Here is a 22,743-nt window from a genome sequence, read left to right as displayed (position 1 = left end):
TAGTTACGTACATGTTTGTTTTTTAAACGCCACCGAATTGCCTATTGATTACTACTTCACAAATCTCCATGATTTTCCAGAACCGATTTGAATTTAGATTGATTAAACCTTTGATTCCAGAAGCTAGATTCTAGTCGAATTCTTTTCTTCCTATAGGGTTTATATGATCAGATGATTTCATTGAAGTGTGACTATAGATGTAAAGAACGGTCTGCTGCAGTCCTCAATGGTCACATATTGACCTTTGATGGTGAAGTCTAAGCTCTTATTCAGTGTAGTATTGCTGCCAATCACGAGCTGCATCGGTCTCAGACCTGAACTAATGATCATGTGACTCAGATTATACGGGATTCTTCCAAATATATCAGATAAATTCAGCTTGATCAGTGACTTGTGAGGTGGGAAGTTGAGATCTCCCAACAGAAGTGTACATAAGTTAATAAAATGTCCAAAAGAATTTGTTTCAATTTGAATTATTGGATTTTCTTGAAGATCTAGGGCCGTCAGTCCATAGAGACCACTGAATGTGTTTTGATAAATGTAAGATATTTTGTTTTTACTGAGGTTCAAATGTGTTAATTTGATTAATCCAATAAAAGAAAATTTTTGTATGATGGAAATATTACTTGCAACTAACTCCAGAGTTTCAAGATTTGTGAAACACATAAATTGGTGAGAGATTACCTTTCCCATGTGATTTGAGTTTAGATACATAAAGGACAGCTGTTTGACTGACTGTGGAAAGGACAAGCAAAGAGATTGGAAATCAGTTGGTCTGAGCGCATGACTAGATATATCAATTAACGAAAGGTTGCTGAAAATCTGGAAGATCAAATGTACATCTAAAAGGATTAGAGTCCCAGCAAATTCTGACTCATATACGAGAAATATTTCTTTAATCTCTTCACAGATAGAGAGATACTGACACTGAATGCCTTCAGAGATAGTGGTAGTTGTAGGTGGACAGTTAATAGTCCGGTAATGAACAGATATAGATTCAATAGAATACAACTTTGCTGCACTACACAACTCATCAATATTAAGTACATCCACCTTGAAACTCAAATTATGGATTTTATTTACGCCAATCAAGGAAAGTTCTTGGAGTAAATCTTCTTTTAAACCAAATTCCAAGGAAAACAAATTTCCCAGCACTTCCAAAGCTCCCTGATCTATATGCTGTACTGATTCTAGAATCAAAATTACCATTTCGATATTGTATACAGTGGATATGTATTCGTGAGAGGGGTTGAACAAAGAACAGTTTGGGAAATTAAGACTATAAAGCTCCAGATAAAGTAAAAACTTTTTCAGTGATTTCACATTTGCCAGTCGACACAGAACCTCAGACAGATCTTTCAAACACTTTGCGATTTCTAGGTCTTTTAACTGAGGAATTGTATCAAATACATTATTTGCCATTAATGACAAACTGTAATGGGAAAGAAATAAACTTGTCAGTGAAGGAAAGCCACTGAAATCAATAGCTACCTTACAACAGCCATCTGGCCAGAAAGACAAATTTAGAGAAGTTACATTTACCAAACCAGTAAAGGCTTCCGGAGAGATCTCTGAAAAACATCCAGTAATGTCAAGGTATTCCAAAGAAACAAAGTTGGAAAAGGAACCAGGATCCAAAGCAGTATAACTAGAGACTGTGGCTCTCTCCATTTGGATGCAAAGGTTCTGTAAATCAGATGGAAGCCCACGGAGATCTTTCTTAATGTTGGTGACTTGGTAGCAAATGGCAGTGTTTGTTTTTTCAACACATGTTTCTGCAGGAAATTCTTCCACATCCTTGTAGAAAATACATTTATCTTGAAGCAAAGCAAATACAGTCTTTACAATCAGTATGAAGATTGAGAAGAAAAGAACCATCTTCAATTCCTGATCAATCCGTGGAGAGCGTAAATGTATCTTCTGATTATGCTTGATGTTAACTATACGTCACTGGAAGTTATTAACCGATGTTCACGTTAGAAATAAATTTCCCTTTTTTGTATCACACATACATATATAGTGAGAACTAGAGGCTGAGAGTGAAGTTCTGCTTTATCACCACAGCTTCCTGTAACAGGTCATGCATTCAGGCAGACAGAGCGGTTTCTGTCCTCTAACAAGGTGGGGCTAATACATTCCAAACGTGTCACCATTATCCATCATCCTATTCTTTGACTCTGGTCTAATTATTTTAAGAAGTTGACAGGAGACACCTAGGAGAAGAGCCTCACCATGTATTTTCTCAGCAGTCATGAGAGCACATATGTGAGAGTATTCCTGTTCCTGCACAGGCCTCTAAAAACACACACTCATATAGTAAACGTCCTGCTTGACCATCAGAAATAATTGTAGAATAAAATGGCATTGATTATACTTGATTAATGTATACTTAACTTGATAAAAATACACCACAAGAACTGCCGCTCTCTGGATGTTGTTTGTTTTTGGCACCAATCTGATTAAACTCTAGTGACTGTTTTTTGAAATGTTACAGAAATACCCAAATAAGCCCATCTGGCACCAACAGTCATGCTATGGTCGAAATCACTGGGATCACATTTTTCCACATTCGGGTGGTTTATGTAAATGTAAATGTAAATGTCACAAGCTTTCGTCATTGTTTCCAGGAACCGGATGCAAGTACCCGAGCCGGTAAGTAGAACGCACTGTTAGTTGTATAATCTAAAATTGACTCTAAATTTAGTAATTAATTTGGTAATTTATAATTCATTGTACTGTAGTGTTTTATTTCACACAAGAGTAGTAGCAATACTTAAACAGTTAAAAATGTTTTACAATACGTTTTCCCTTGTTGTATTTGCCTTACAGTGAGTATTTGTTCATGAAAGTTATTTGTTCAGTGTCCCTTTAATTCGGTGTGCATTTTCCCTGTGGAAGGAAAACGGTTGGAAGTGGGATGGCGCTTGCGCTGGAGTCAGCTCTCTTCTTTGATGTGCACCGAGTGCACAGGTGCTGCTGTTATTGCTGTTTGGCCGGTACTTCTAATAAAAAAGATAAGTTGAATTACACCATTGTAACCCATGTTTACCATGTCATTCATGCCTACAGAGACTGGAGTGTTCACCGACGCAGAGTCACAAAATAAGGGTTACAGACTGGTGGCAGCGGTGGGATATTCACGTACTTCTGAAAGTTTATACGGCTAATAGATAACAATTTCGTCAAAAGAGACATCGCTCACATCGTTCTATGTTGAACAGTAGTCAAATCAGCTAAAATTGACGCCACAGGCGCTTCGTCTTCAGACGAGAGGGACGCTGTTGAGCCTGACGATTCAGAACAACGTGCAGAGCGCGCGGTATACCGCACTACAAAAGGGTTACACTTCAAAGTGGATTAGCCACCGTGTTTTCAGGGAGACGGTAGGGATAAAGAAAATGTTTCTTTATGGAAAGCACTTTTGGAACTTGCTGTTAATGCATGTGCTTATACACACAGACAAGATTTAGCTGCCATTTTGCCTACGAGGTTGAGTGGAGATGCATTAGCATACTGGCTCTCCCTGTCTCCTGAGACACAGCAGGACTATGAACTGTGTGTTGCTGCTTAAATAAATTTTTTGGAAGGAAACAATTTTTACTGCACTTTTAAAATTTTGTGAATGCCAGGCAGCGCATGCCCAAAGAGCCGCTGGAGGTATTTGCTGCAGAGATTACAAGACTTGTTTTGGAGGCATTTCCAAATTATGGTGAGTCAGCCATTGCGATGGAAAGGTTCAGATGGTTCATAGCTGGCCTTGACCCTGTTCTTCAAGCAAAATGTCATGAACATGGTGCTACAAGCCTAGAGGAAGCATTAGCTATTGCGTGTAAATGGGAATGAGCACAGGAATTTCTCAGGCTTGCTTCCCTTTCCCTCTCTAATCAACACACTACTCAAATACCGCAATTATCTACAACTACAAACTCATCCAACATGGAGTCGCTTTCAGCGATGGTGTCCACAAAGACTGTGCCGACCTCAGCGGACACCTCTGAACTTATGTCAGTGCTTAAACAGCTAACTGCTGATGTTAAGACTCTCCGGATAGAGGTCAGTCAATTAAAGAGACAGCATGAGCATGCACCACATGGTTTTCAACGTGATTTTTCTAGACAGAGATGTTACTCAACTGAGCATGGTATAGATAAAAACCGCCATTCTCCACACTCATCCCCAAGTAGGTATGCACACTCGTCTACTTCTCCTTGGCATTGCTCCTCCTCCCATGCTGGCTATTCTGCCGGTGGTCCTCCACCTGATTATACTAGATGATGCTACTCACCTTCACCTGCATCCTCTCCACATCGTAGATGTGAGGGATCAAGCAGTTAAGCAAGAGAAGTCACAAGGGAAGTTCAAAAGTAAGGGTTTTATTTCCCAAAAATCATTACAACAAAACAAAAATAAAGTTTTGGGCCCGTAAAAGAGGTCAAATAAACAGACAATAACTAAAGCTCTGAACATAAGAGACTCAAAAATACAACTGACCTCAAACAAAAGAAACAAAGGGGACTTATATATTGGCTGATCAAACCAATTGACACACAAGGGAAGACTAACAACAACACTACTACATAAACTACAAATAACAGCAAAACCTACCTAAAAACTTATTCCAAAAGAAATATGCTTTTATTTAACCTTAACTCAACAAAAATACTCAATATAATATGAATTCAACCCCCAAAATATCTAAACAGGGAATAAAGCTACCCCCCTCGGGCTTAACAAGCAGTGGTAGGGTCCAATTAGGCCACCTCCCCTATAAAGCTGCTCCTGCTCCAAACGCCACCCCTTTAAGCCAGCCGACTTCCTGAATCTCTCCCGGGTGTGGAATCCAACACTGGTAAGCTCAGAAACAAAATAATTATACAAACAGAATAGCAGTCCAAAAGTAACTAATGTTGCGTGCTCCCAAAAAGATACTCATGTATGGTCAACTAAATAAAGTATAATGTGTGTGAAATGAACTAAGTGTCCTGTGAGTTATTTGTAACTAAATAAATATTTGCAACAAATGTATAGTGTGTATGAGGTTACCGCTCTTGAACTGGTTGTGAGGCCATGGCTGTGGCCATCACACCCCCCCCCCCCCTTCAGAGCTGCTGCTGGGCCAGTGAGAGAGGTAGTCTGCAGTGGTGTTGAACTTGCCAGGGATGTACTGGACTGTAAACCAGAATGGCTGCATGGCAAGGTACCACCTGGTAATCCGCCCATTGGTATATTTCATCCTCTCCAGCCACTGCAGTGCCTTATGGTCAGACTCTTATGTAAACTCTCTGCCCATCATGTAATACTTGAAAGAGTCAAGTATTTGACTCTGGCCCATTTGACTGCCAAGGCCTCCTTTTCCACTGTTGAATAGCGGACCTCTCTGGGTAGAAGTTTCCGACTGATATATGCCACAGGATGTCGTTCCTCCTTAGGTCCCTGTAGAAGTACCGCCCCCACACCCCTCTCAGAGGCATCAGTCTGTTATATGAACAGTTCCTCAAAGTTTGGACTATGTAAAACAGGGCTTTTACTCAGTGATTTTTGAATGTCCTTAAAAGCTGCCACTGCTTCCCCCGTCCACTGGACCTGGTTGGGACATCTTGAGCCCGTCTTATCAGTTAGTAGAGCAGCCCTGGCTGAGAAGTTGGGGATGAACCGATGGTAAAAGCCAGCCATCCCCAGGAAAGATCTCAGCTGCTTCTTGGTCTGTGGGAGAGGACATGACTCAATTGCATGGATTTTTTGAACCTGAGGTTTAAACCTCCAATGGTGAAACCCAGATATTCAGTTTCCTTCTTGGCCAGGAAACATTTAGCTGGATTGATTGTCAAGCCAGCCGAACGTAGTCGGTCAGAGACCACTTTGAGATGCTCCACATGTTCCTCCCTCGTTTTGCTGTAGATGACAATATCATCAAGGTATGCGCAAGAAAACTCAGACAATCCATTGAGAACCTGGTCCATTAGTCTTTGAAACGTGGCTGGAGCCCCATGCAGCCCAAATGGTAACACTGTAAAATGGAAAAGCCCCCAGGGAGTTCGGAAGGCTGTCAATTCCTGCGACTGCTGGGTTAGGGGCACTTGCCAGTAACCCTTACAGAGGTCAGTGGTGGTTAAATACTTTGCTTTTCCAAGGCGGTCAATGAGATCATCAATTCGTGGGGTGGGGTAGGAGTCAATCTTTGAAATTGAGTTTAGATACCTGAAGTCGATACAAAACCTTATTGTCCCATCCTTCTTCGGAACCAGCACCACCGGATTGCACCACTCACTCTTAGATCGCTGAATTGTCCCCAGAGACAGCATGAGGTCAACTTCCTTCTTCAAGGACACCAGGAGGCGCTCTGGTATCCTGTAACTCACACGTCTCACTGTTGCATCAGGTTTTAATACAATTTCATGCTCAACCAGGTTCGTGCGCCCTAGATATTCTTGAAATATGTCTGAGTGAAGTAAAGTTAGTACCTGAGACTGCTGTTCCTTTGACAGATGGCTTACATCAAGCTCTGTGGACACTGGCAAGGGCAGATACTGGTCATCTGCCTCCTCCTCTTCCTTTACCGCCTGAATCAGGAACACCTCAGCTCTTGGGACCCACTCCTTAAGGAGGTTCACATGAAGCACCTGGCTTGAATGCTGATGCCCTGGAGTGGAGACCTGATAGGTGGTGGGCCCCAACTATTTCTTCACCTCAAAGGGCCCCTGCCATTTTGCAAGGAGCTTACTGTCACTGGTAGGCAAAATAACCAAGACTTTCTGGCCCGGTTGAAAACCTCTCTGTCGAGCCGACTTGTCATACCAAGTCTTTTGGTGCTTTTGGGCCTCCAGCATGTGCGTCTGGGCTAGTTCCACCATCTGCTGCAGTCTTTCTCTCATCTGGACAACATAGGAGATTAAATTAATAGTCCCTTCCTTCCCCTGATCTCCTCCCCAAGTGTCCCTCAATAAGGCTAGAGGACCCCTCACCTCATGACCATAGAGCAGTTCAAAAAGGGAAAAACCTGTGGAAGCCTGAGGTACCTCCCTGTATGCAAAGAGGAGGTAGGGAAGCCAGTGATCCCAGTCAGATCCAGTCTCGTTCACAAACTTATGGAGCATTTGCTTGAGGGTCTGATTGAACGGCTCCATCAGCCCATCTGTTTGCGGATGGTAGGGCATAGTACGCACACTCTTTATGCCGAGGAGTTGGTAAACCTGTTTCAAAAGTTTAGACATGAAATTAGTGCCTTGGTCTGTTAAAATCTCACAAGGGAAACCAACTCTTGAGAAAAAATGCACCAAGGAAAAAGCCACAGTTTTTGCTTTAACTGATTTCAATGGGAAGACTTCAGGATATTTGGTCGCATAGTCGGTTACTACCAACATGAAGCAGTTTCCTGTTTTGCTTTTCTCCACCGGACCAACAATGTCCATTCCAAGACGCTCAAAGGGGATACTTGTAACTGGGAGAGGTTGTAGTGGAGCTTTGGAGGGACTTTTCATTGATATCTTTTGGCACTGAGAGCAGCTTCTACAGAACTGGGCGACGTCAGTTTGTAAACCTGGCCAGTAGAAATGGCGCTTAATACGAGCTGTGGTCTTATATTTCCCTAAGTGGCCAGCCCAGGGAATGGAGTGACCCAAGGTAAGTACTATTTCTCGGGCCACCTGTGGGACCACTAGTTGCTTCACCTGGCCATTCTGATGGTAAAGAACACCGTTCTGTAGGACATACTCATTTTGCTCACCATTAGTATTAGTCTCCTGCTTCCTTCCTCGAGCTCTCTGAAAAAGGGTAGACAAAGTTGGATCATTTTCCTGCATTTGCATTATATCTGTAGGTATTTGAAAACCCAGGGGCATGTCTGGAGTAGTCTCATCTGGCGGTCGTATAGCCGTGCCCTGAAACTTGTCTTGCCTCCTCTGACTAAGAGTCTTGTGAGCTTTCCCGGGACAGGTCTCAAACTCTTCATTATAGAAGGGCAAGGCACTCAGGGCTATGGAGTCCGCCTCCATCTGCTTAGCTTGTGCACTAGTGACCACATTACAACTTTGCACCGGCATTATCAAGTCATAGAGTACTGGCAGATCTTCACCCAAAACTACAGGGAAAGGTAAATGATCCGCAACTCCCACATTTAACAGATACATCTGTCCCTCTATCTCTGGATAAATATCGGCAGTGGGGTAATACTTCTCATCGCCATGTACACAGCAAATAGGGACAGTCTCAAGGGTACAGATAGCATTAGCTGGTACATATTTTCTCTGTACGAGGGTCTGAGTGCTGCCAGTGTCAAGCAGAGCTCTGAGATTTTCCCCATTGATTTTAACCCAAGCCATTTTCATGGTATGGTTACCTTTGGGTTCAGGGTTAGCACTCTGTCGTGGAACAAAACACATCTGGGTCAGCCTGGCTGGATTCTTTGGGCACACTGGTTTCACATGACCTTCCTGTCCACACAAGTAGCAAATGGGTGTTCTGTTAGGAGCTCTAGGTGGTGCATATTGGTTCTCCCTCATGGGAGGCTTACTTCCTCCTAGCGCCGCCCTCTGTTGGTACTGAGGGGGGTATTGGCCGGTGGCCGTTGTTACCAGCCTTCCCACCCATATTACTCCATGGCTGGCCTTTTTTCCGGGCAGCAACAAACACATCAGCAAGTGTGGCAGCTTCAGCAGCAGATTTCGGCCCATGCTCCTTTACCCAAACCTGAAGCTCAGGGGACAGCATTCTCCAAGTATTGGGAATATCCCACCAAGTATTGCTCCATGATCAGGATTTCACTAATTTCATGAAGTGTTTTACCTTGCGGTTGGATCCATTTTACGTACAGCTCTTTAAGCCTCACATACAGCTCCTTGGGGCTTTCCTCAGGTTCCACATGGAGGGATCTGAACCTCTGCCTATAGGTCTCAGGGTTAATATCATATTTTCCCAGAATTGCTGTTTTCACTTTATCATATTCATGAGCATCATCTATATCCATATGCACATAGGCTCCTCTGGCCTTACCCGTCAGCAGTGGGAGGAGACGAAAAACCCAGTCCACCTTTGGCCACCGACATGCTACTGCAATTCTCTCAAAGGTAATTAGAAAATGTTCCACATCATCATTTTCTGTTAATTTTTCCAGTCTAGGCTCATGAAAGGATCGAGACTGACCTGCTGAAGACATGGTGGGGTGGATCGACTCTATAGAGGGTGAGGCATGGGCCTTTGGATGATTCACATTCAAATCAAAGTCCTCAGAGGGATCTGGCACTGTGGAAGCAGGCTCTGGTACTGGAGATGTGTGAACCTCCATCTCCTGCTGCAGAAGGCAAAACTGATGCTGTAGTGCTTTGAACTGGTACTCCTGGCGGTTGGCTTCCTCTTTCAATTTTGCTTCCCTGGTCTCCTGTTGACCCATCAATGACCGCATGATCCCAGCCAGGTCACTCAGTGTTGGCTCTCTGCCATCTTCATCCTCCCCACTTGGTGCTCCATTTAGCGCTTCACCGTCTATTGCATCCTCACCTTCCGCCCGGTGTTCTCCCTCTATATGGGTTGACTCCGCCTTCTTGTCTGTCCGGCTGCCTCTTCTCACTCTCCCTGCTCTCATGCTTCCCCAAAATGGAGAAAAAAAATAATAAATAAAATAAAATCCTTGTACTCCTCAACTGGCTGATCCCACCGCTGCCACCATATGTGAGGGATCAAGCAGTTAAGCAAGAGGAGTACCAAGGGAAGTTCAAAAGTAAGGGTTTTATTTCCCAAAAATCATTACAACAAAAAAATTTTTGGGCCCGTAAAAGAGGTCAAATAAACAGACAATAACTAAAGCTCTGAGCATAAGAGTGTGGCAGCGGGGGCGTGGTCAAGCGCCCGTCCGGGAGAGAAAAGCAGTAAGGGCGCTTACACCTGAGCTAGATTATGTCTAACACCTGTCTCTAATTTCAGTGAGCACGGGGAGAGTGGCATAAAAGGCACTCCATGAGAGGGAGAGAGGGACATAAGAATTACTGTGTTTGTGTGTGATAAAAGCTGACTGTTTAAAAGTGCTCTGTGCACGTTGTGATTGAAAAGAATAAAGAACCTCACCTCTGAGCCGCTGTGTCACGTGTCATCCCTCGGAGGAGGTCGTTACAAAGAGACTCAAAAATACAACTGACCTCAAACAAAAGAAACAAAGGGGACTTAAATATTGGCTGATCAAACCAATTGACACACAAGGGAAGACTAACAACAACACTACTACATAAACTACAAATAACAGCAAAACCTACCTAAAAACTTATTCCAAAAGAAATATGCTTTTACTTAACCTTAACTCAACAAAAATACTCATTATAATATGAATTCAACCCCCAAAATATCTAAACAGGGAATAAAGCTACCCCCCTCAGACTTAACAAGCAGTGGTAGGGTCCAATTAGGCCACCTCCCCTATAAAGCTGCTCCTGCTCCAAACGCCACCCCTTTAAGCCAGCCGACTTCCTGAATCTCTCCCAGGTGTGGAATCCAACACTGGTAAGCTCAGAAACAAAATAATTATACAAACAGAATAGCAATCCAAAAGTAACTAATGTTGCATGCTCCCAAAAAGATACTCATGTATGGTCAACTAAATAAAGTATAATGTGTGCGAAATGAACTAAGTGTCCTGTGAGTTATTTGTAACTAAATAAATATTTGCAACAAATGTATAGTGTGTATGAGGTTACCGCTCTTGAACTGGTTGTGAGGCCATGGCTGTGGCCATCACAGTAGAGATGATCACTATTCCTCCATCCATCGGGATGCCGACAGATATCGGAGCTATGACAACCGTCACGTCGTCATCATCATCATGAAGGAAAAATCAGCCCAGCTCTTCATCATCAACATCGTCACATCAGCCGACCTCCAATCAGCAAGATCATCACAAGGCAGGCTGGCACTCCAACAGGTTATCCAGAGAGACGCACAACCTACAGCTTTCCAGTAATCATTTGCCATCGCCCAGTGATCATCAACACGTTAGTTTTGTTGATGAGAACATCGATCTTCTGGGAAACGGCTGGTAGCAGGTACTACTGGCCAAGTGTCTGCTGAGCCTGAGAGTGGGCCCAAACAAACTGAACTGGTAACGTCTGACATCCCCACACCTTATGTTTTTGCTGTCATTGAGAACACTGCCATACAAGCTTTTTTAGACACAGGTTCAGAAATTTCATTGATTAGCGAATCACTGAGAATGACCATTCCTTCTCTCATGATTTCTTGGCAAAATCAGTGACTGGTGACTGTCTTGACACCCTTGGTATGCTGCCTATTACCATTAGGCTGGCTGAGGGAGTTTTCATTCACAATGTCCAGGTAGTCAGAAATGCTACACAGTCAGTTAACCTTGGTTGGGATTTTCTACAAAAATTTCATGCTGCAATTGATCTCAGAGGGAACCAGTTAAAACTGTGGAACTGGACTGTCCCTCTTTTATGTTCACAGCACTTTGCCCCTCTTAAGTGTAATGCTGTGACATTAGCACCTGTACTTATCCCTGCCATGTCACAAATGAACATTCTGGCAAAACTTCAACCCCCTACGGGTGAGCCAGAACTCCTATGCAATTATACAGGACTTTTGGACCCTGAAACGTATACAGTACCAGGTCTTTTTGTAGCACGTACCGTAACCCCTGTCAAAGCTGGTGTAACTTCTGTTCGAGTCATGAATCCAACAAGTGAGGATTGCCATGTTCCCTGTGGCACTTGGCTAGGTGAGTTTCATTCCTTAGTCAGTCAGACAGGTGAAGAATATGCAGTGTTTGAACCTACTGTAGCTCAAGTACAGACTGAAATTGAGCCCTACCTGAAATCAAAGCTAGACTTCAGTCAGTGTACGGAGAGCATCAAAATCAGCTGGAGGCTCTGGTTTCAAAATATTCAGATGTCTTTAGTATGCATGACAATGTCTCACTGTTAAAGATTCTTACCCCTTACCATGGCTAGCAGATGCTTTAGACAGCTTGTCAGGGGCATGCTGGTTCAGTACTATGGATTTGTCAAGCGGCTACTGGCAAGTTGAGCTATACCCGGATGATAGGAAGAAAACTGCATTCAATAAAGGGCATGCTTTAAGTGATGCCCATGGGTCTTATGAATGCCCCTCCAACGTTTCCAACGAGCTGGTGCTTCATGGACTCCATTGGAAAGTTTGTCTTGTCTACCTTGATGATGTTCTTGTATTCAGTCAGATGTTCAGTGAACATTTTAGCAGCCTATAGGAAGTGTTCAGTCATTTATACGGTCTGCAAGTCTTAAGCTGAAGGTCAGTAAATGTCATTTTGCTCGCAGTCAAGTGTCTTACTTGGGTCATGTTGTGTCCAGTCAGGGTCTCCTGCCAGATGAAAAGAACCTGGATAAAGTCCGGTCTTGGCCTACTCCAAGAACTGTCACCGAAGTGAGAGCCTTTGTTGGTCTCTGCTCCTATCATAGGAGGTTTGTAAGATATTTTGCAATCATAGCTGTTACCCTACATGCACGCACACAGAAAGGTGCTGTTTTCCAGTGGTCGAGTGAATGTGAGGATGCTTTCCAATCATTGAAGCACTCCCTCACTAGTCCTCCCATTGTGGCTCATCCTATATTTACACAGCCTTTTCTGTTGTACACAGATGCCTCCCAGGACTGTATAGGTTCAGTGCTGGCTCAGGTTCAGGATAAGAAGGAGCGTGTAATTGCATACGCAAGTCACACTCTCACTCCTTCGGAAAGGAAATGGTCAGGAAACGTATGACTGTGAGCTTTGGGCTGTGGTATGCTCAGTCAGATATTTCAGACATTTCTTGTCAGGAGCTCCGTTCAAAGTTGTCACTGACCACAAACCCTTGTTGAATTTGAAGAAGGCCCCAGTTGATAATGACGACTTCAACATCCTTCACAGAGAAGGAAAGCAGCATAGTAATGCTGATGGAGTGGTGGTGGCATAGTGGCTAAAGCACAGGGCTGTTAATCAGATGGTCGCTGATTCTAACCCCATGGCCACCACCATTGTGTCCTTGAGCAAGGCACTTAACTCCAGGTTGCTCCGGGGGGATTGTCCCTGTAATAATTGCACTGTAAGTCGCTTTGGATAAAAGCGTCTGCCAAATGCATAAATGTAAATGTAAATTTCATGTCCAGGCATCCTAGCTCACCTGTGAAAAATCAAAAGCTGTTCAGTGTGTAATTTCAAGCCCCAACTTCACTGTAGAATTCCCCTCTTCTTACAAAATGCAGAACATTTTTGATGTTCTTCCTGATCCTGGTCTGACACTATCGGTTGACTTAAAAGAATTGCAAGCTCAGCAAAGGGCTGATTTTTGTCTAAATATGGTCATAGACTGGAAGTAGAAAAGTAATCAAAGGCCACTATTAGGCAGACTTAAGCATTCCTCTGCCACCTTGAGAAAGCTCTGGCATGAATTTTCCAAATTGTCAGTCCAAGACGGAATTTTGTACCGTAAAGTGAAACCCTCTCCTCAGAGCTCACATGCTTACCAAATAGTCTTACCTGCTGTACTCATTCCAAATGCTCTTAAGTGTTTCCATGGAGAGAAGTTTAATGGACATTTAGGTGCTGAGCGCACTTTACTGAGAGCCAGGAAAATCTGTTTCTGGCCTTACATGTCTCGAGATATCCAGAAAAACTGTGCTGAATGTTTATCCTGTCAGTCCTGTAGTGTTACCACTCCTCATGAAAGTGCCCCAATGCAGTCCATTCACGCAGAGAGACCATTCCAAAAGATTGCTGCCGATATCACAGAGTTGCCTGTTTCTTCACAAGGGAATAGGTATGTGTTGGTTGTGATGGACTATTACACTCGCTTTGTGAACCTTTACCCTCTGAGAGATTATCGAGCTACAAATGTTGCACAGTGCATTTTCGAGGATTACATCAAACATCATGGGATCCCTGAGTCAATCCATACTGACCAAGGTAGACAGTTTGAGTCTAATTTGTTAAACATTTATGCAATCAACTTGGAATCAAGAAGACACGCACCTCTCCCTACCATGCACAATGTGATGGTATGGTCGAAAGACTAAATCGCACATTGAAAGATCAACTTTCTAAGTATATCTATGAGAGTGGAGGTGAATGGGATAAATGTCTGCCTCAAGTGGAGTTGGCTTATAACTCAAGTGTTAATTAAAGTACTGGGTTTTCTCCTTTCTTTCGGGCACATGGAAGGGAACCGCATTTACCTATTGACATCCTCTTGAACTGTAGTCCTGCGGTGACCTCCTGTACACCAGGCACACCAGCGGAATATGCCAGTGCTTTGACCACACATTTGTCATTTGCCTTCAGATACGGCTGCACAGTCCATAGCGGCTAAGCTGAATCAGAAACAACAGTATGACAAAAGGAAATTTTTCCACCCACATAAAGAAGGGGAACTTGTGCTTTTGGATGATCCAGCTCAGAAGCAGAATAAGCTGGCTCAAAAATGGAGAGGGCGATATATAGTTCTGAGACGTATGGATAAAGAAAACAGCCCAGGTCAAGTCAAGTCAATTTTATTTGTATAGCACCTTTCACAACACACATCATTTCAAAGCAGCTTTACAGAAGATCAGCATTAACAGATGATAAAACTTTAATGTCTATAAAGTCGATGAATCATCATTGTGTAATTTAGATAAAATACGATTCTTCATCGTGTTTAAAAATAATTAAATAATAAATGTATTAATAACCCCAGTGTGCAAGCTGTAGGCGACTGTGGCAAGGAACACAAAACTCCATAAGATGTAGATTAATGGAGAAAAATAACCTTGGGAGAAACCAGACTCACTGTGGGGGCCAGTTCCCCTCTGACTAACATCATGAATATAATGCCAATATTACTTATGTATAGTTAAAATCATGGTTTAAATTAAACTAAGTAAGTGTTAGGGTCAGTGTTTAAACATCGATTGTGTTTGAACTGTAAGATTAATGACCAATGGTGTAACTTGTGAGATCACTGACCGAAAGAATCCCCAGTCAGGAACTGGGTGGTTCATCTCAATCGCTTGAACTGTTTAAATTGTTATTTTGCAACATGTAAAGCACTTTGTGATTTTTATCTGTGATAGGTGCTATATAAATAAAGTTTACTTACTTCATCTCAACCGCTTGAAGCCTTACAAGAGTTCTTTGTTGAACATGCCTGCCAGTTCCTCACAAGTATCTGGGCCTTCTGAGGTTTGCGGTACAAATGCCCCTCAGCATACTCAGCAAGGAGCAATTTTACTCTTTTCTTTGTATATTAATGAGTTTACAATTAGAAATAAGATGTTTCGTCTTTTTAAATATGCGGATGATATGGCTCTTGTGGGTCTTTTGCAAGTAGGAGAGATAGGTAGGACTCGCATATACCAAGAGCACATAAAAGCCCTTTTTGAGTGGTGTCAGCTGAGTGCACTTGTGATAAATGTGGATATAAAAAAGAATTGCTAAGAACAGGAGATAAGCGGAATATTTTAAAGTTGGAACCTGTAATATTTTGTGGGAATCCAATTGAATTTGTTTGCAATTTTAAGTATTGGGGACAAACATAGATGCTCCATTTACATTTACATTTATGCATTTGGCAGACGCTTTTATCCAAAGCGACTTACAGAGCCCTTATTGCAGGGACAATCCCCCTGGAGAAACCTGGAGTTAAGTGCCTTGCTCAAGGACACAATGGTGGTGGCTGTGGGGCTTGAACCAGCATCCTTCTGATTACCAGATTACCAGTTATGTGCTTAGACCACTACACCACCACCACTCTCCACTTAGTTTTATAGAAAATACTGACATCATCTGCAAGAAAGCTCAACAAAGGCTGTATTTGATCAGGAGGTTAAATCACTTTGGTGTGAGTAAGAACATAATTGAAATGGTCTATAAAAATGTAGTTGAAAGTATTTTAACTTTTAACATGAACTTGTGGTATGGTAATTTGAGTGTTAAAAACAGGATCAAGATGACCAAGATTGTAAATGAAGCTAGTAAGATAATCGGCAAGACACAGATGTATCTGAATGATCTTTATGCATGTAAAGTCAAGCAAAAGGCTTTAGTGATAGTAGGGGATGTGTCTCACCCTCTTCATGGTTAGTTTCACCTGTTGCCATCAGGGAGACGTTATAGGAAACCACTTGCAATGAAGAAAGTTTATCAGTTATCTTTTGTGCCCAATGCTGTTAAAATTTTAAATGCAAGGGATCGATGACTTCTGTCTTGTTTTTATGCCTTTTTAATGTTGTTACGATCCCTTGTTGTCTGCCCCGTGTTTTCTGTTTCACTCACCACTGATCACATTCCATGTCACGTTTTCCTTGTTGTCCACCCTGTGTTTCACTAATCCTTGTATAAACTACACTTCCCTTCATTCCCGGCCCTCATCTCTGTGTTATTGTCTGCACCTGTTTGTTATTTTGTCATCTTCGTGTCTGTCTATTTATACCCTGTTGTTTCCCCTCTCCGTTGTCGATCGTTATCGTTTCATGTTCGTGCCTATGCCAGTGTGTGCTATCTCCATTCGTGTTCGTTCAAGGTATCCCTGCCCTTCGTGGATGTTTGTCAACTTGTGTTCACCCGTGTGTTAGTTTGTGTTTGAGTTTCTTTTCCCATCGTGGACCTTTTATTTGTTCCAGTGTTTGTGTTCATTTCACCCGTGTGTTAGTTTGTGTTTGAGTTTAATTTTCCCATCGTGGACTTTTCTTTTGTTCCTGTGTTTGTTTATTTGTCATTGCTTGGTAATAAAAACCTAATTTGGATCTGAACCTCCCGTCTGCCTTCTCCTGCTTCCCACAATCATTACAGAACGATCGACCTACAATGGATCCAGCGGTTCAAAGAGCAAACTACCAACTACTCTGCCTGAAGCAAGAGGACCGACCGACCGGTAGAAGACCATATCTCGAGGTGACTTTGCTGGTCTGCGGCTCGCCGTTAACCGTTGGCGTTGCTGAGGAGGACCCTACCTCTCCTCCCTCAGTGGTGACACTCCAGTCACCCATGGCGCTTGCTGTCACGCCAGCCCCACCTGTCAGCGAGCTCACCCCCATGCCAGTCGCTTTCCATGAGCCAGCACGGTCAACTTCTTCTGCCCGGAGGAGGAAGAGAAGACGGGCTTCTGCCTCCCGGCCCACGCCTGCCCCGGTCTGCGAGCCAGAGCCCACGCCAGCCGCGGTCAGCGAGCCTGAGCCCACATCAGCCACAGTCAGCAATCCTGGGCCCACATCAGCTACGGTCAGCAAGCCTGACGCCACACCAACCACACACAGCGTTCCAGCGTCGCCAGTCTCACCCGCCCGGAGGAAGAGGAGAAGGGGAAAGTCCTCTGCTCTCCAGCCTCCGCCTCCCACAGCTCCGTCCCCAGAACCCCCTGTGGCTCTGCCCTCAGTGTCCAGCGGACCCAAGCTCACACATACCATGGCTAACCAGCCAGAGCCTGGAGCCCCAAACGTCGGTGAGCCAGTGCCAGGAACCTCAAACATCAGTGAGCCAGTGATAGAAGCCTCAAACGTCAGAGAGCCAGTGCCTGTAACCTCGACCCTCCCTGAGCCAGCGCCTGTAGCCTCGACCATCCCTGAGCCAGCGCCTGTAGCCTCGACCGTCCCTGAGCCAGCGCCAGTAGCCATGACCACCCAAGAGCCAGCGCCAGTAGCCATGACCGTCCAAGAGCCAGCGCCCCCTGAGTCTTCCAGGGCTCCTCCTCTCGAGCCTTCCAGGGCTCCGCCTCTCAAGTCTCTCGAGTCTTCCAGGGCTCCTCCTCCTGAACCTTCCAGGGCTCCGCCTCTCAAGTCTATCGAGCCTCCCAGGGCTCCTCCTCTCGAGCCTCCCCAGCCTTCTAGGGCTCCGCCTCCCGAGCCTCCCAGGGCTCCGCCTCTCAAGTCTCTCGAGCCTCCCAGGGCTCCGCCTCTCGAGCCTTACAGGGCTCTGCCTCTCAAGTCTCTCGAGCCTCCCAGGGCTCCGCCTCTCGAGCCTTACAGGGCTCCGCCTCTCAAGCCTCCCGAGCCTTCCAGGGCTCCGCCTCTCAAGTCTCTTGAGCCTCCCAGGGCTCCGCCTCTCAAGTCTATCGAGCCACCCAGGGCTCCGCCTCTCAAGTCTCTTGAGCCACCCAGGGCTCCGCCTCTTGAGCCTCCCAGGGCTCTGCCTCTCAAGTCTCTCGAGACACCCAGGGCTCCGCCTCTCAAGTCTCTTGAGCCACCCAGGGCTCCGCCTCTCGAGCCTTCCAGGGCTCCGCCTCTCGAGCCCCTCAGGGCTCCGCCCCCCAAGCCTCCTACGGCTCTGCCTCCCGAGCATCCTGAGCCTCCCGAGCCTCCCTCTGCTCTGCCTCCCGAGCCTCCCTCTGCTCTGCCTCCCGAGCCTCCCTCTGCTCTGCCTCCTGAGCCTCCCATGGCTCCGCCCCCTGAGCCTCCAGAGCTTTCCATGGTTCCGCCTCCCTCGGCTCCTCCTCCTGAGTCTCCCTCGGCTCAGCCTCCTGAGCCTCCCGAGCCTTCCTCGGCTCTGCCTGCCTCTGCTCCGCCCAGGGTGTCTCCAACGGCTCTGCCTGCCTCTGCTCCGCCCCCAGGGTCTCCTGCGGCCTTGCCTACGCCTCCTTCGGTGCCGCCACCCAAGTCTTAGACTGCTCCGCCTCAGAAGTCCTCCTTGGCTCCGCCAGCTCCCCCAGTGGCCACTCCTCCTCCCAGGCCCCCTGAACCGGCCCTTGCCCTATGGCCACCTCCTAGGCCACCTAAACCTGTCCCTGTCCTGTGGCCACCTCCCAGACCTCCTGAACCGGTTCTTGCCTTGTGGCCACCTCCCTGGCCTCCAAAACCTGTCCCTACCTGGTGGACGCCCCCCAGGCCACCTGACCCTGGCCCCGTCTCACACCCCCATAGACTGCCTGCCTGCCCTCTCGGCCTCCCTGGTCTACCTGTCTGCCCCTTGCGTCTCCGTGGACTGCCTGTCTGCCCTCTCGGCCTCCCTGGTCTGCCTGTCCGCCCCTTGTGCCTCCGTGGACTACCTAATTGCCCCTTGTGCCTCCCTGGACTGTCTCTGTGTCCCTTGTGCCCCCTTTTGTCTGTCTGTTCTCCCCCTGTTCTAGCCTCTCTCTCTTTGGACATTTTATTTGTTGTTTTTTTGTTTCTGTGGGTTCTTTTCTTTGGACCATCTGGAATCCGGTCCTTTTGAGGGGGGGTTATGTTACGATCCCTTGTTGTCTGCCCTGTGTTTTCTGTTTCACTCACCACTGATCACATTCCATGTCACGTTTTCCTTGTTGTCCGCCCTGTGTTTCACTGTCCTTGTATAAACTACACTTCCCTTCATTCCCGGCCCTCATCACTGCCGTCTCTGTGTTATTGTCCGCACCTGTTTGTTATTTTGTCATCTTTGTGTCTGTCTATTTAAACCCTGTTGTTTCCCCTCTCCGTTGTCGATCGTTATCGTTTCATGTTCGTGCCTATGCCAGTGTGTGCTATCTCCATTCGTGTTCGTTCGAGGATTACCCTGCTGTTCATGTTCCCTGCTGTTAGTTCGTTCGAGGTATCCCTGCCCTTCGTAGATGTTTGTCAACTTGTGTTCACCCGTGTGTTAGTTTGTGTTTGAATTTCTTTTCCTATCGTGGACCTTTTATTTGTTCCAGTGTTTGTGTTCATTTCACCCGTGTGTTAGTTTGTGTTTGAGTTTAATTTTCCCATCGTGGACTTTTCTTTTGTTCCTGTGTTTGTTTATTTGTCATTGCTTGGTAATAAAAACCGCATTTGGATCCAAACCTCCCATCTGCCTTCTCCTGCTTCCCACAATCATAACAAATGTATATGTTTATTTATATATTGTTTGTGATGTATTGTATGGTGAAGCCAGAGACAATTTTCCACAACGTAGACAATAAAGTGAACCAACCAACCAACCAACCATTCTTTTCCCCTCAATGCGCTGTCAGGAGCTTTGCCTTTTCAACCTCCTACTCACTTTTTGATCTCATACTCACCTAATGTGCCTAAGCGAACTGTAAAGCACACAGCTTTTGCTGCAGGAACTGAATATTCAGCTCAAACTTTTGTCATTTCTCTGTCTCAGCCTGAGACTGTGCCAATGCCATGTCTACATCCAAGCACCTTGCTGTTCCCTGGTATGGGCCCTTCCCCATCACTAGATTTGTTTCAGTTTATCCATAGTGGCCATACAGTGAGGAAACCTGAAAGGTTCAAATAATCTTTTGGTTAATGCCTATTGATTCTTCTTTGCACTTGCACACTGGAAGAGTATATGCTCACAATGGAGTTAGTTATACAGTGTTGTGTTTAAGAATGTGATGCTTAAAATCTGCAATAATTGTTGTTCCAGATTATTTGACTCTGATAATTGTGTATTGCACACATATTACTACTTACTGCACTCCATGTTCATGTTATGTTGTTCTATGATAATGTGGTGAAAGGTATTAAGTATAATATTCCAGAAACAAGGACATTTCTTTTGTAAGCAGAGGAAGACTGTAATCTAAAATTGGCTAATTCATTATAAATGTCATTTCTAAATTTAGTAATTAATTTGGTAATTTATAATTCATTGTCCATCCATCCATCCATCCATCTTCAGCCGCTTATCCGAAGTCGGGTCGCAGGAGCAGCAGCTCCAGCAGGGGTGCTCCAAGCTTCCCTATCCCGAGCCATATTAACCAGCTCTTACTGGGTGACCCCGAGGTGTTCCCAGGCCAGTGTGGAGATGTAATCTCTCTACCTAGTCCTGGGTCTTCCCCGAGACCTCCTCCTAGTTGGACGTGCCTGAAACACCTCCCTAGGGAGGTGCCCAGGGGGCATCCTTACCAGATGCCCAAACCACCTCAACTGACTCCTTTCTATGCAAAGGAGCAGCGGCTCTACTCCAAGCTCCTCACGGATGACTGAGCTCCTCACCCTATCTCTAAGGGAGAAGCCTGCCACCCTTCTGAGGAAGCTCATTTCAGCCGCTTGTACTCGCGACCTAGTTCTTTTGGTCATGACCATAGGTGAGGGTAGGAACAAAAATTGACCGGTAGATCGAGAGCTTTGCCTTCTAGCTAAGCTCTCTTTTCGTGACAACGGTGCAATAGTGTAAGGGATTTCCTCTTCAGGGTGCTGTTTTCCTCCAGACCAGCAGAGGGCATTCCCCCTGGTCCTCCCATGCAATGCTCCTCTCCACTCCTGCAGATGGCACCAATGCCCCTAACCCGCTTCAACCATCTGCTCATCAACCCTCATTCACTTCACCTACATAAGGGAAGCAAAGTCGAACAGCGGACGACAGGTGGTAAATCGGGCGTTGTGAAATGCGGAATTGTACGAGGGTCTGTGTGCAGCAGACCCCCACCACGGGCGTTTAAAGGAACCCCCTGAATATAGAACTTCCAATGCTGTTCAGCCTTTACCCACGTGATGGCGGCCTCACGTCCCACCTCTGGCTTAAATGAATGGGTGCTTTCGCCATTCATATAGATGGCAGTCTGGTGCCTCTCGGTGCAGGGCTGTCCCTTGTTCAATTTGTTGCACTGTGTTCTTTTAATGGGGGAGTGGGATGCAATGCCCCCTAAAGACCCCCATAGACCCCTGTGCCACCCTGGTAGTCCACAGACCCATTATCATCCCCCTGACCCACTATGTTTCCCAAATTGACCAGTAAAACCCCCTGAACATCCTGGGGGGGCTGTCCACGTCCCCATTATCATCCCCCTGACCCACTATTTTACCCAAATTGACCAGTGAGACCACCTGATCACAGGGCTGCCCACAGGGCAGGGCTGTCCACGGACCCACTATCTGCCCGCTAAACATCTATTTTGCACACAAACTGAGTCCAGCAACAGACTAACTGCCCATTAGCAATTGATTGTATAGCTGTATGTCCACCAACAGACTAACTGCCCATAAGTGGGACTACCCATGTACAATTTATTCAACAGACTATCAGCCCATTAGTAATTGATTGTATAGCTGTATGCCCACCAACAGACTATCTACCCATTAGCAATTTATTGTATAGCTTTATGTCCACCAACAGACTAACTGCCCATTAGCAATTGATTGTATAGCTGTATGTCCACCAACAGACCACTGCCCATTCATTTGACTGTAAGTGGGACTACCCACTTACAATTTATTTGCATTGGCTGAAATCATCACGTGCTGGTCAGTGGAATTTATTTGTTTTGTAGGGTTCTCTATGTTCAGGGGGAGTCCTACATGTCCACCAACAGACTATATGCCCATTAGCAATTGATTGTATAGCTATATGTCCACCAACAGACCACTGCACATTCATTTGACTGTAAGTGGGACTACCCACGTACAATTTATTCAACAGACTATCTGCCCATTAGTTATTGATTGTATAGCTATATTTCCACCAACAGACTATCTGCCCATTAGCAAATGATTGTATAGCTATATGTCCATCAACAGACTAACTTCCCATTAGTAATTGATTGTATAGTTGTATGTCCACCAACAGACTATCTGCCCATTAGCAAACGATTGTATAGCTATATGTCCATCAACAGACTAACTGCCCATTAGCAATTGATTGTATTCATTTGACTGTAAGTGGGACTACCCACGTACAATTTATTTGCATTGGCTGAAATCATCACGTGGTGGTCAGTGGAATTTCTATGTTTTGAAGTGTGCACTATGTTCAGGGGAGTCCGACAGTCACCTAAATGTGATTATATGTCATAAATTTAATCCTGGAGTTATAAAAATGAAGTACACCAAGTTATGATTTCGGGTCCGATTACGGGTCCGGTTTCGGGTCCATTAAATC

The 22,743-nt window shown here is 45.2% G+C and overlaps 1 protein-coding gene across 1 annotated transcript; it reads right to left on the bottom strand.

Moving 5' to 3' along the window:
* Window positions 1-177: 177 nt before the first annotated feature.
* On the bottom strand, window positions 178-1,893 carry LOC127654546 (toll-like receptor 13). The gene has a single exon (XM_052141749.1). It carries the CDS (start codon window positions 1,876-1,878, stop codon window positions 178-180), a length of 1,701 nt encoding a protein of 566 aa, XP_051997709.1. The 5' UTR covers window positions 1,879-1,893.
* Window positions 1,894-22,743: the final 20,850 nt, after the last annotated feature.

Source organism: Xyrauchen texanus, chromosome 14, assembly GCF_025860055.1.
Source record: "Xyrauchen texanus isolate HMW12.3.18 chromosome 14, RBS_HiC_50CHRs, whole genome shotgun sequence".
In the NCBI taxonomy this organism is placed as follows: domain Eukaryota; kingdom Metazoa; phylum Chordata; class Actinopteri; order Cypriniformes; family Catostomidae; genus Xyrauchen; species Xyrauchen texanus.
This window is presented reverse-complemented; position numbering and strand designations above follow the sequence as displayed.

Bases quoted from the DNA above. Each gene is read 5' to 3' on its own strand.
- LOC127654546 (XM_052141749.1), bottom strand. From the start codon at position 1,878: ATGGTTCTTTTCTTCTCAATCTTCATACTGATTGTAAAGACTGTATTT.